At 37.1% G+C, this 14,299-nt stretch overlaps 1 protein-coding gene across 7 annotated transcripts in view; it reads right to left on the reverse strand.

Moving 5' to 3' along the window:
* Window positions 1-14,299, reverse strand: part of IBTK (inhibitor of Bruton tyrosine kinase) — a 61,166-nt gene that overhangs the window by 14,843 nt on the left and 32,024 nt on the right. For 2 of the 7 annotated variants that reach the window (XM_075747581.1, XM_075747583.1), the window contains exons 18-25: window positions 13,777-13,894; window positions 12,190-12,250; window positions 11,337-11,464; window positions 9,104-9,216; window positions 8,301-8,449; window positions 7,446-7,609; window positions 5,652-5,744; window positions 4,334-4,489 (exon numbers count right to left, since the gene is read on the reverse strand). In XM_075747581.1, coding sequence (XP_075603696.1) covers window positions 4,334-4,489; window positions 5,652-5,744; window positions 7,446-7,609; window positions 8,301-8,449; window positions 9,104-9,216; window positions 11,337-11,464; window positions 12,190-12,250; window positions 13,777-13,894 — 982 coding nt within the window. Of the gene's footprint in view, window positions 1-4,333; window positions 4,493-5,651; window positions 5,745-7,445; window positions 7,610-8,300; window positions 8,450-9,103; window positions 9,217-11,336; window positions 11,480-12,189; window positions 12,251-13,776; window positions 13,895-14,299 lie in introns of all 7 variants that reach the window. The other 5 variants (XM_075747579.1, XM_075747580.1, XM_075747576.1 and 2 more) reach the window with 3 other exon arrangements.

Raw genomic sequence — 14,299 nt, forward strand, 5'->3', positions numbered from 1 at the left:
TGGCAAGTGTGCTTACTGCACATCCAAGATGAATATCTTATTTCATGGGAACTGAAGTTCTATGGCTTTGACTATATTGCATGCGTGGAAAGCTCGATGTATTGCCAAATGCACTCCAACAGTCCATCGTGAATTTACAGACTACAACTTTGCAAATATAGTATTAGAGCAGATGAGTAACACCATTCTACCTTACATACAAAAATTCTTTGAACAACTAGCAGGGACAATCAAATAAATGATGGCTTGCCTAAAGCAGCTTAAAGTTTATTCAACAAATACTCCCTTCCAGCAGCTAGGCAAAATTTTAAATATTCATATACTTCCCACTGGTTCTTTGCTTGAACTCTTGAGCTACCAGCATTTTCCAGATGAGCAGCCAGAGGAACGCACAGAATCATGCATGGTGACCACATGAGCGTTAGACTGGATTCCATCCTCCTGAAGTACACCCTGGCCTTTCCACTTAAGATGGTTTGTGCAACACAGTACAACCCAGCTACTTTCAAAACCTGTTTAATCAGAACCTTAAGAGCACAATATATTTTCTGGAAACAGTTATCCAAGCATATTCAAAAATTAGTCCATACTTGCTTTTTAAATGCAAGGAATAGTACATAGGCAGTTGGTAGTTTAAAATTAAATAACACCCAAGAGGTAAGGAATTATCTATCAAACAGCAGATTAATAGCATGAATAGTCAAACTATTCAGAAGTCAGAACAAGGAAGTCATGCCCTATACTTTTATATGCCTTTTATCAGAGCTTCTCCTGATACCTTATTTCCTATGTTAAGAAGTAAATCGTTTAACTAGAGGCATCTAGCTCATGTGCTTAGGTCAATCAGTACAAATACTTCTAAACAGTCATTTATCTTACACTGAAAAATAAGACTTCAGCAACGAAACAAAAACAAAACTTCTGAAGAAGCCCAGATAATTAGATAAGCTATGCAATGTCCTTCAAAACCTACTTCAGGCTTTGTTGTATCTAAAAGTTGTGTTTGAAGGGGAGAAGGGAAAGACCAAGCTGGAGAAAGACAGACGCACTATACAAACATCGTCCTGCAGAGGAGTTCTCATAGCCCCTTCCCTTGATACCCGAAGTCTGTCAGAGACAAATAAATAAAATTTCAGCTTGAAAGTGGCTAGTAAAACAAAAAAGGAAGTTAACTGATGATATTTAAGATGACTGGTTGACAAAATGCCTACACCAGTGATCCCTAACATCAGCCCAAGCCATAGCATGGCAGGTCTGGGGAAGTTCCTTTGAAGACTCCAGAGAAGACCCACCTGTGACCACTGATCACAGAAAGGCCCCTGACTTTGCTGGGTGCCTGAGGAAAAGGATTGACTCATGCAGGCCCCAGTTCACTTCATTAGTGGCCCCCCTGGCCAGCTGCAGCCGTCCTCCCACATCAGCACAGACACCCACAGACATTGGGTAGTGCACAAGAGCGTGGCTGCCACGCTGGGTCACTGATAGGTAGAAAGGTGGTGAGTTTGTAACAATGTGTAAATTAGTGTGTGAATGAGCCCGTGCAAGTTGTGTATGTAAGACTCTGTACGTCGTCATTGTAGATATTAGGTTACATATTGTTTATGCATAATTATAACATTAGTAGTAAGATTAAAAATAGTAGATGGAATATTTTTTAATGTAAAAAAAGGATAGCACAACTCAGCATTTCCTGTGTTGGTCACCATCTGATTCAACCATCAGTCTCTCAGCAAATTTTAAGCCTCAGAGCTATACCTGTGGCACCTCCAGCAGCTAAGCCAAATAACTTGCTGCTTGACCTGCAGTCACCTGTGTAAAGCAGGTAGCATGTTCTTTGGAGCATTTGAGAGGATCAGTGTTAAGGATTCTGAAACTCATCAACTCATTGGAATTCAGAAGATAAATCTTGCAAACTTTGTCCTATTGTGAAGATCTCAATTAAAGTTCAGAAGTCAGGTAGAGTTTGAATCCTTAGGTGCAAAGGAACTCATTCTATTTTTCTCTTTAAGACAAAATTGTGGGCTTTGCCCAATGTTTTATCAGAATAACTTTTGGGCGCTGGGGGGGGAGTAAATGAGACCCTAATTTTGGTATTAGGTGTACATGGTAGATATCTGTCATCTCTATTTGTTTTCAAAGTCCTGATTGTATAAATCAAAATAATTCAAACTTTTCTTAGATTCACTTGAAACATTACGTGTTGGGTATTTTTAAAACCAAAACATCTTAGGCATTTCATTTTTGTAAGTAACTACTGTAGTAACATACCTCTATAACTTGTAAGTTGGACACTAGAAATATATGGCATATAACTATTTTTTTTAGTTAGTTATCAACCCATAATATACAGATGCCTACAGAGAAGATTTCTTGTTCCTACTTTCACTGACCCTCAGAGGAATCGCAGTCATCACTGTCAGAATCACTACTTGAAGGACACGTCACACCACACTACCTCAAATTGACCGAACAACTGCCCATTTCAGATCAGACTGATGTGATCCTTGACAGGCCCTGTAAAATACTAAAGCCCTTTAACCATACAGCTGATTGTACTGCATGGTGTCCACTAGAGAAGCAAAGCTTGTTCTGGCGTCATAACTGGAAGAAGAATACCATTTTAGAATCAATTATTATCTGATTTATAATGCACTGGGATGATTAGAACATACTCTCACAGTTTTTCCCCATACGTTACTGATAAATATTTTGAACACCAGCTCTATTTTACCATTGTTATGGTCTGGGACATTACTGTTATTACTATGGTCTTAGTAAGATAATAGCATATGAACAGACCTATGTGGAATCTCAAATCTAAAGGCACTTCAAATTCAAGGTGCTGATCATAATAGCATCCATCCAAAAAAGAAAGATGTAACAGATAAATGAAATGGAGCAGAGAAGCAAGCAATTCTAGATATTACCCTAAACCTTTTGACACAGAAAGCCTCTCAGGAAGCAACTGCTGCAAGGAAGCAGCCTACCTTTTCCTCAGTCAGCTAGTGATGTGATTTTTTTTTCTCTCTATACACTCATTAAATAGCTAACAGGCTACATGTCTATTTTGAACTTGCAGGAGCATAGCAGAAAGGCAAAGATTCCAGCAGATGCTTACTACTCTTACTTCTGAAAGGAGCAGCAAATTTATGTAAAGGATCAAAGGAAACAGAGTCAAAAAACACAAGAGGGAGATGGCTCCAATTGTGGAAAATAGACCTACCCTTTGAAAGGCAGATTCCTATTTTACTTTGAAATCTATTCAATGCAAAAGGAAAACTACTGCAATAGCATTTAAAACAGCTAAATTGGATGAAAAAATATTTCATTTAAAATAGGGTGACTGTGGTGGGTATGCAGCAAGCTTTGTTCCCACCGAGGCACAAACAGGTAAGCTCTAGAGAGAGAAGACTGACTCACGATTCTTCCAGGGTACCAGTACAGAAGCAAGCTGCAATAAAAGTCTAGACCTTCTTGAACAGGGAAAGGGGGAGAACTGTCCAACATTTACCTCAAGTTAAGGGCATGCACTTAGGTATTTATTGTGTAGTAATTAAACATATTAAATTTACATAGGTTGCAAATTTTACAGTTACACCTTTATGCTTTCATCCAATACCAACTGCAAATGTGAAGAACAAAGCATGACGTGGGTTAGCGCCTCACTACATTCATTGTTGTAAACCTAGTTCATTGAACAGACAATAAACCATTTTTTTTCTATTTGATACAGTGATATTAACTGGAACATTTAAATTGTGTGTAATCAGCAGTAAAAGACATTTTAAACGCATTATGCATCCTTCCACCGTAAGAATTGTTAACAGCATCTGTCACTCTCTCCAGCTCCTAGCCACCTAGATAACTTTATTATCTATAATTTTGGTCTATTTTTGCTCTACTCCAAAGTCATTCTAGCCCCTTCCCCCAGGCAGGCTAACATTTTTCTTTATGTTTTTGACAGAAGAAAAACAGCATTTATAATGGTTTTTAGTAACTTCTTCCTGACTAAGTTTCAGAGCTTGTGCTCATCCTTCTTCTTCTTCTATGCTTCACTTTGATACCATCTGCAAATACCACATCACACACATGCGAGAACCAGATGGATGCTGTCTTCTGACTCACTACAGCAAAATTTCAAAGAACTGCAACCATTGCATTTCCCTGCCCCCTTTGAATTTCTAGATTACTACCAAATGTAGATACAAATAGTTCAATGCCAGTCTTTTTAATGAACAGAACCTAGGCCATTTTTATTTAAGAAACTGCTTTGAAGAGACTATTCAACGTAAAAATCCTCCAAAGAAAAAGTGGTATCTGATTTGTAACATACCATGCATTCCCTAGTTTTGCAACTTTCATAGGTGGGGCTGGTGTGGTTATTAGCGTAGTAGGCTCCATGCTGCTAGTTACTGATCCATTATCTTTTGCTGCCAGGGCAATCATTTTCCTTTGCTTCTGAGAAAGCTTGATTCCATGAGATGTTATTCTGCTGTGAATTGATATTACAAAGAGAGAAGATGTAAGATCAGCGTCCTCTGAGATGACTCACCTTTAATCTTGCAAATTAAACTGAGAAATACTTCTTTCCTAAATTAAAATACTTTGTCTAGAGTGCTAAAAGAGGAGTACAGCTGGGGGGAAAGGGGTTGGATGGCTGGGGAGCAAAAGGAGGATCAATGAATATCAAAGGTGACAGAAAAAAAACCATCATAAAACTATTCTTCACAGAGATGTCTACAAATGAAAACATGCAGAGTAGGAATCAAAACTCCAAAACTGATGGAGTAGAACCAGATGAAGACTATTTTCTAATTTTGCTATTTTTTTAGAGACTGTCAGCAGCTTAGCTCCTTAAACCAAAAATATTAATGCATAAGACGTGTATTCAACATAATATAGCCATTTTTTCTATTTGTAATGATAGGGTTTTTAAGTTATTTGGATTCTTCAGTCTTGGCTGTTATCAGCTTCTGAATCTACTTAGCCAACAGCTGTCTACTAGACTCCAGGACTACTGTCCGAGCTTTCCTTTACAAGAATGCTACACTTCAAAGGTCATGAAAGCCACCTCCAGTTCTCTTCCACATGTCACCACTTAAGAAACACTAGGTTTAATCCACTGCCTCCTGAAAATGTACATCACTCTCCCTGTGTCTTTGAGATGCTTCTGCAAGCAAGAACCACCCTTGCATCTTACTGAGGAAGAATTGTCACTATCAACCCACGGGTGCTGGGGGAGGTCAGACAAGAAACAAACTTCAGGATCAATTACAGTAGTAGTCCACAAGTAATTTCCAAAGTGCTAGGGACAAGACTTAATTCTTTTTGGTTGGAAATCAGAAAGCTCAGCATAGCAGGCCACTCTGATTTAAGATACTAGTTTACTAGCTCTTTCTTTCAAATTTCAACAGCTAAGACATCTTTTTGCAGTAGTTGACCAAACAAGATTACAGTAAAATAAAGGCATAAATTTTGTATGCTCACAGAAAAACACCATAATGAGCTGAAGTAAACAAAGTCGTTCAAAAACAAATAGGACAACTTTTCTCCTGGTTGTTTTAAACTCTGAGCTGCCTGAACCACTAAGTAAATTCATAATAGGCTGGTCTATCACACTTTTCTTTTATAGATCTTGGTTTTTTACCAACCCTGAATTTGCTTTTGGCATGGTTCCACATTTCTGCATACTTTCTTCAATTTCCATGATGGTTCTTAGATCCATAGCAGGAGGGCTGGCAGGGCTAAATGAAAAATAAAAAGTTACCTTACAAGGCATTCATTTTTACTTACATTCCACAGTTCCAGCCTTCACTGAAATCCTCTAAATCATACATAAGATTGGTAAACAGATGTATAATTTATGTCTGTTTCCTCAATTATGGCAAACCTCAAATAGAATGTTTCTGACAAAACTTTTATAAATACATACATATTTAAGAGCACACTATAAAAATACTTTCAAGACTCATTATACTATGAAACAAAAAGATGTGAACTATGATTACTTTAAAAAAATTAGATACCTAAATCCAGGATACTTATTTAGTAGTCAGCTACTCATGCTAAGTATTAGAGAGGCATTGCTCACAGCTCTTTCATGAAGGTTGAAGCAGATCTTTCTTCAAAGAACAGGATTAAAACTATTTCACATGGCAGAACACTCTGCAAAATTAGAGCTCTATACAAACACCAGTAATGTTGTCAAACTTTAGGAATCAGGGTTTTTTTCATAAATGACCTAATTTTAAACTTCCACAGAAATAAACATGAATTGAATCCAGACACTTCCAAGCTTTACATAAAACTATAAATTAATACCTGTGTACTTTAAGGCATTTGTAAACTAAGCTGTTACAACTAGATTCAAGGACAGGCTTTGAAATAAAACATAAGCAGCACTCCCTCTCTCTCCCTACATAAACCCAACTGCCAGAGACTAACTAGTGAATTAACCACTGGGAGGTCACACCCAACCCTGTTGTCACTGCTCCTCCACAGTAGTTCAACCAAATATACTACAGTATTAATCCTTTAAACACTCTAAACAGCGCTGCCTGCTTTTTCTTAGCATCACACCAGCAATACTAGAAAAAGTGAAGAAAGAGTACCAGGTAAACCCATAAAAGTACAGTGACATTACAACAAAGACCTATGGTTTTGTTTGTTCCCCTTCCATGCAATACTCTAAACTGCATTTGAAAAGAACTCTTAAGACAGCAGATGAAGGTGGAGCTTCTTCCAACCAGTCGAAAGACCAGAGTTGGTTGTGGGATATGTTACCCTCTCTGCGTAGACTAGGTTTACAAAAATACACAGATCCCTAATGGACCCTGTTCACCAAACAACAGACGTCGGAGCTGCAACTTTTAATTTCTACAGCTGTATCACCCCTAGTAACAAAGCCAGTCAGCCACAAACCAACAGAGCCTGGGAAAACTGGGAAAGTCTCGCTATATGATTTCCCTAAAACCTATTAAACCTTTATTGACAACTGTCAGAGACAGGACACCAGGTAAGACAGAATATCAATCTATCACAGTACTGCTCCTTTTTCACATGCAGATACTGCTACAGATAAATTTAATGATCAATTTTCTATTAGCTGTATCAGTTAAACCTATGGTGTTGATTTTCACAGTCCGTTTAAGTCTAAAGGCATGCCTTAAAAATGTCAAAGTACAATAGAGCTTCCAATGGCTTCAAGCATGGTCTCGTTCTACAAAAAACTGCAAAGTATTTAAAAAAGTGTCTTTCTCAAAGAATAATTAAAAAAAGGTACCAGTTTTATTAAATTACCAAAATCTTTACTTCATGTGTCAAATAACGTATGATCCTTTTGAAGAGCGGATAGCTTTTTAGTCTGAACAGAATATTATTAGCATTCACTACCAAGTGTGGAACAGTGATTGTAAGTTAGGTAGGCGCCACAACTATTACTCTACCTGAAACTGGTTGCTACCCAATTGGGAGAGCTTGTAGAATTATTTTTGGCACTGGGAATGGACTGTGGAACAGACTGTGTCAATGCTGATGATCCCTTATATGACTTCATCTCCTTGTTAGGTTGAGAGGGTTTCACACCCTGACTGCATGCTTTGTCCTTCATCTAAAAAAGACAGAAAAATATGGAATAAATATTCTCACATTTTTTCATTTAGCAAAAAGAGTGATGCTACAAACTTGAATGACATGTAAGTGAAAAGATTTTAAAGGATACCTCAAAAATATCAATAACACATTGAATCCCTGATCAGTCTGCTATTTGTACCTTTTTTTTTTTTTTGTACTTTTTTCCCCCCTCGCTTCACATTTCACTTCTAAAGCTTTAACACTTAAAATAGGTACAATTCTCTCAAACTTATTTCTCTTTGCCAGTTATGCCTCAGTTATCCTGGACCATACCTCTGTCCAACTACAGTAGTTGAAGAACAGCAGGGTTTTCCTGGAGTTTTTTGGCTTCTGTTTTTGTTTTTTTGGCTTCTGAACTTCAGATGTGCTTTGCATTTTAAATGAAGTAGATAAAGACTTTACATAATTGCTCTTTTGGTTTGAAATTTTCTGAACACTACAGCATATAAAAATTCTAATTACGGTACTACATGAATAAATTACCCTTAGAAGGCTTAGTAAGAAATACTTATTTATATTTGCTTTATCAGACAAACAGTAACTACTTGAAGTTGTCTACTCCATTTTAAGGACAACAGCTTCTCAGAAACACTCCAAAATACAAACTCTGCTTTTGATGGCCTAGATAAACACAAACAACTAAATTGCTATGAACAAAGAAATCCAACCTCAGTCCTCTCTGGATGAAATCCTTTTGTGAAGTCAGGGGACTGCAAGTCTCTGGGGCTACCCACTCCTGCGTAACTACCTTCAGAGTCAGATGTTAACAGTTCTGGAAGTGATTCCACAGAGTTAGTTTTATCCAGTTTTACTGAGCCTAAGAAATGAGAGTAAAACTATTAAATCATGAGAACCCAACTAAACAATGCTTAAAAAAAACCCAAACAACCAAAAAACCCCAAAAGTCATTCATTCACTTTATATGATGCATACAAAATAACCAGAAGTTTACCTAGTCCAGTATACTAGACTGTAATAAGTATAAGCAAGTTTAAGACTATTTTAAATATATTTTCAGAATAAGATTATGCCCAGTTTTCCTTCTCTTTCTCACAATACAGTTTCAGGAACTAACACTGACAGTTTTCTGTTGAAAATGAAGGCTTCTACATCTTTTCAATGAACAGTGACCGATTTATTTATATTCCAGAAAAAAAAAAAAAAACAAACCAAAAAAACCACATTAACAGAAATGTTCCGCTTACTAAAACCACATGGGAAAGTGTCCATTAACTTTATTTAATAAAATAGATGTTTTTACAGAATCTAAACTTCAGGCACAAGCTTAATATGACAAACATCCTTTCAAACAAAACTTAATCTTAAGAATTCACCATTCAAAGTCTACTATTTCTTTTCTAGTGAACACCATAATCTTTGCAAGATTTCCTTACTGAAGTACAGAAATCGTATTGCATGTTAAACGTTATGTTCTATTTCTATACCTAAAAGGAACCTTTGTCCCACTGACCTGTAGAGGGTGGACTCTGAATAATATCTGATAGATTATATCCTCCAGAACTGTCGGACCGTTTTCGTGGCTTCTTTTTCGCTTTAGTTTTTGCTCTTTTGAAAAGGGCTTCCCTATTAAAAACAAACAAACAAACCCAAGATGGATTAAAGCCAAAGAAATTGAGCCTCAGAACTATCAGTGTCAATGTCAAGTTTTTCAGTCAGCAGCAGCGGTATTACTACTTGAAGTAGTAATACCTTGTCCCACCAGCTGTCACTAGCTGCTTGTTCCTGCTCTGCTTATGCACTGGCACAACTATTCAGTAAATTATTCGGGATGGAGGGGGAAGAGGCGCAGAAATCCAGGAGGAAGAGAAAAAAATTCTTTCCAATCTAGACCTAGTCTCAGGTCTAGTACACTGCACAAAGACACCTGCTGAGACAGAGGAAGACACAGCAGCTGCATAGGCTGGCACTACCACCTAGGTCAGGTTAAACCTGCTACACATGGTTGCAGCTCACAGCAAGCAAACTACATCCAAGTCTGCAGTTTTTTCTGTCTTGATTTCTCCTAAATTAGTGAAGTTCAATAAACTCCACAGTTGGTCTCATTTTTCCCCAACACAAATATTGCCTCCAAGATGATACTATTGCTACAATAAAGCAGGTATATGGTCCTGTTACCAAAATGTCATGCGTGCCTATATATTATCAGCCTTCCAATACCTAAAGTGGGCCTACAGGAAAGCTGGAGAGGGACTGTTTATCAGGGAGTGTAGTGAAAGGACAAGGGGTAATTGTTTTAAACTGAAAGAGGGTGGATTTAGAGTAGATACTAGGAAGAAATTCTTCACTATGAGGGTGGTGAGGCACTGGAACAGGTTGCCCAGGGAAGCTATGGATGCCCCATCCCTGGAAGTGTTCAAGGCCAGGTTGGATGGGGCTTTGGCCAACCTGGTCTAGTGGAGGGTGTCCCCGCCCATGGCAGGGGGGTTGGAACTAGATGATCTTTGAGGTCCCTTCCAACCCAAACCATTCTATGATTCTATGATATTGGGAAGAGTGGAATCAAATAAGAGGTACCTTTCATTTTAATAAAACTACTAGAAATTCAGAATTATTTGTATCACAGCTACATTTACCCTATTTCAAAAAAAGCTTCTTCTGGAATAACTATACACGTACATAGTCATTCCTGCATCAATACTGTAACCTTACAATGTTTGGGAGTTCTTTTAATCCTTGGAGTGCCCTATGCCCTAAAGGCTATCACCTAGCCTTTAAAAACACTGAAAGGTTTGAACTCTAACACAAAACAGCCTCTCAGTTCCCTTGATCTACTAGTCCTTATCTATACTAATTCATTCAGTGTAACTTTTCTTGACACAAGTGGTCAGAACAGTGCACAATACCGCAGGTGAGGTCTCATCTGCACAGTGACATCGTATTTCACTACCCATGTTAGAAGCATGTTACCAAGTCATCCTATCAAATTAACTTTTCCTAGTTGTGATGTCATAGTCAATATCTCCAGTTTAAAAACTGTACCAAAAAAAAGCAGTTGTAATATCATTATTTGCTTGTCAGAGAAAAGCAGCATATTAAGTTAGTCTTACAGATTCTATTGCTCTCACCTCTATGTCTTCAGAACAATGTTCAAAGACAGAATAACAGAAGTCCACAAAACTACCAAGGCCAAACTACCTGATCTACAGTTGTTTGGATCACATTTTCTAACACTTCTTAAAACACAGGTTGCTTGTTTTGCTATTCTACATCCAGACAGAATCCACTTTAAACTAACAGATTAAAAACTCATGCTACAAAACTTCCTATTTCATATGAAAATTCTGTTAATATTAAGAAATCTAAATTATCACAATTTTCCAGACAGATCTATAAAAATATGTTTTTTCCCCTTGTGATTTCTCATGAAAATTCAATGAACTCCAGTTGGTCTTACATATACACAGGTACTCTCATCACACACCCAACTCCCAAACATTACCGTGAATGCTTGTTTTGCTACCTTTACTTACATGCTACTTATAAATTGAAAAAAGTGCTTTACTGCAGTTCTGTAACATTTTAAAATACTTAAAGGAATTGAGAAAAGTCTTTGAAATCTCCATGTCTTCTATTTCTTAATATTTCAATTCTGAACCCAAAGGGAGTCAGGCACTATCCAAAGGGGGATAAATATCATATACAGCTCACTCAGCTACAAACATTGATGAAAAATAAATACTTACTGAGAATTTTGTTCTGTATTCATTTCTTCCCTTAAAAAGATAAAGTTCTCTCCATCTTCAGGCTCAAAGGAACTTATATCAGGTCCATCTGGATACGGAGTAATTACTCTCCTGACCATAGCCGGAATCTGTAGTTGTAAAAGCTGTTACACTAAGTTTCTCTTAAGTTGTATGCTAGCAAATATATCATCTCATGTAAAAGGACCAAAACTGACTGTCATTTAAAACATTTTTACAGATCAAGTAATAATTATTTAACAAGCTTATTTAACTTATCAAGTTAAGTTACATCTCTAAGCAAAACAGGAGAATTATTTTGACAGACTCAGAATGCCTATGTTTCAGCTGCCTATGACTCCTGACAAGAAAAAAATGCATCAAGGTTTGCAATCATTCATCTTTTATTACTGTACAGTTAAAGAAAACTGGATTATAATGTGCCTTGGTTTACCCCTTTGCATTAAAGTTCAACTTTCACGTTATTTTTCTTACTGCTTTTAAGATCTATATGATCACCCTGAACTTCCCACTGGAGAAGTCTAATTTGCTTTCTTCTCCTTTCTTCTAAGTAACAGATACTCTTTTCCATAGGTTTTGCTTATGTTTTTTCATGTAAAAATTGTTATAGAACATTAATACATTTATATATATATTTAATACACTGTTGCAGCAGTGGCTAGTGAATAATGACATATGAGCTCTAAGAGAGTGATAACAGCAGCAGCTAACCTTAGTTTTTGAGTCAGATGTTCCACATTCAGCCTGTCATCTACAGGCCCTACATGTATGTATTTATTACTCATCTGTTCTCATTTTAAACATAATCAGCTTACACTCAAGTTGTACAACTTACCATTTTCCTGTAATAAACAGAAAGATCCTTTACAACTTCATCACTTAAGACATCCAAAGTCCTAAAAAAATAAATACAAATTTATCTTACCAGCTTAAAAAAAAAAAAACAACATCACATTAATGAAAAATTTAAACAAATCTTTTAGATGAATCTCACCTACAGACATTATTACCTATTCATGGTGGTCACAGTCAGAAGGAAGAAAACACACACAAAATATAAACTAGTCAATGCCCTTGTTGTAAGGCAGGATTAAACTCACAACCTTTCCAGACAGCCTACCTTTACTTAAGGCCAAAGCCAATATAGACCTATATATTTAAGTTACTGTGAACTTATCATTACTTTACCTATTTCTGCATATTTTCGAGTCTTCCTGACATGTATCCAACACTCCAAGTCTACACAAATTCTTCTATAAAACTCGTACGCAATACCCCTTGACATTTATGCCAAAAAAATTAACTTTCTTGCCCGCCTGAGCAGCTCTTCTCACACAAAGCTGTCACGACTAAGTTCTATCTGTCTCAGGTGTCAGATTAATAGTCTTGCTACCCAGTAATGACATTTTCAGATTTTCAGATACAGTCTTACTGAATTCAGAATAATACTTAAGGCAATATTACTACATTTTTACTCTTCTCCCCAAAATCAAAGGTTAAGTGTTTTTACTTTATAAAGATGCAAAGAGGAAAATTGCTAATATGAATGAATTCCTGTATCTGTTATACAAGCAGAGCAGTTGCGTGACATAGCAATGAAGTGCTGGCATTCTGAACTGGTTCAGATCTCCAAGAACTTCTATAGGTAAAGGGAAGCATGACAAAAAGGCTAGGAGTGGACAGAGTGGATCAGTAACAGAGATGGGGTTTTTTTGTTTGGTTGGGGTTTTTGGGGTGTTTTTTAAGTCTTTCCTAAAAAAGAAGTTCAATCAATGCTGATAAGGCTTGCTCTGAGAAGATATGTACCCTAGAAGAAACCTGAAGCCCTGTCTGAAAGCATCAAGAGAAGGAAGGCCGGAGCACACCTTCAACTTCTCAGAACGCTAGCTGAATCGTTGTCAAAAGCAAGGGTAATTAATTTGTTCAGCCCTCACTGCAGACAGTTAAAGCAAGGAGACTACCAGAAGGCAGGCCCACCCTCTTTGGAAAATGTACCAGCTATAATAAACCTACTTAAATTCAATTTGCATAGTAACTATCATGTTAAAACAAACGAACAAACAAAAAACATAAAAAAAAGACCACAGCAGTTTTATGCATCTTCAAAACCAATTTACAAAACCCAATTAAGATTAGGCCTAACGACAAAGCCCACTGAATTCACGAGAGGTTTCTCCCCTTAATTCAGGCTCTTCATGCCAGACTATAACATAGGGTTTTGTACTATAGAACTGGTACACTATGTACAGGTACTTAACTAATTTCTCTCTCCCTGTTTGCCAAAAATGAGCCTCCCTTTAAACTAGCAGCATTCAGTTGCATTTTAACATTTAACTGCTCTTATTCATTCTTCAACCCCTTTCCTTTTGGGGATGTTTGAATTTAACAGCTAGTACATGAACACATTTGCATTCCTCCTTACCTTGCTTCAAGCAAAGCTGCCATATTGAGTCCTATGAACTGCAAGCAGGACAGTTTCAACTGTTCAGCATTATACATAGCTGAGAACTCCAGCAACTCGGCAGCATTCTTTAAAGTAACTGCAAAGAAGAAACACAACAAACTAAATTGGATAATGTGCTGCAATATCATGCAGCAGTTTTTAAGACATTGTGCAGCGTGACCTAGTTATTGAAACATATCATATATTTCTCTATTCCTAGAAAAAAATGCTAATGCTGAAATGACCAGAAACTACAGCAAGCTCCACAAAACTTTGTAGCAGCTTGAATGCAATGACTGCTTCACAGAAATAGAAAGGCTCTATCTACAAACTTATCAGTTTCGATATATTGAAATTCAGCAGTCCAAAACGAAAGGGAAAATAAAGTTAAAACCAGAAAGTTTCATATACAGCATGAACAGTTCTTAAACCTCCAAATGTCCCTTTAGCAGGGATAAAGAAAAAAAAAGGGGGGAGAAGGGGTAGGGGAGAGGGAGAGAGA

The sequence above is a fragment of the Balearica regulorum genome, chromosome 3 (genome assembly GCF_011004875.1).
Source record: "Balearica regulorum gibbericeps isolate bBalReg1 chromosome 3, bBalReg1.pri, whole genome shotgun sequence".
NCBI classification, from domain to species: Eukaryota; Metazoa; Chordata; class Aves; order Gruiformes; family Gruidae; genus Balearica; species Balearica regulorum.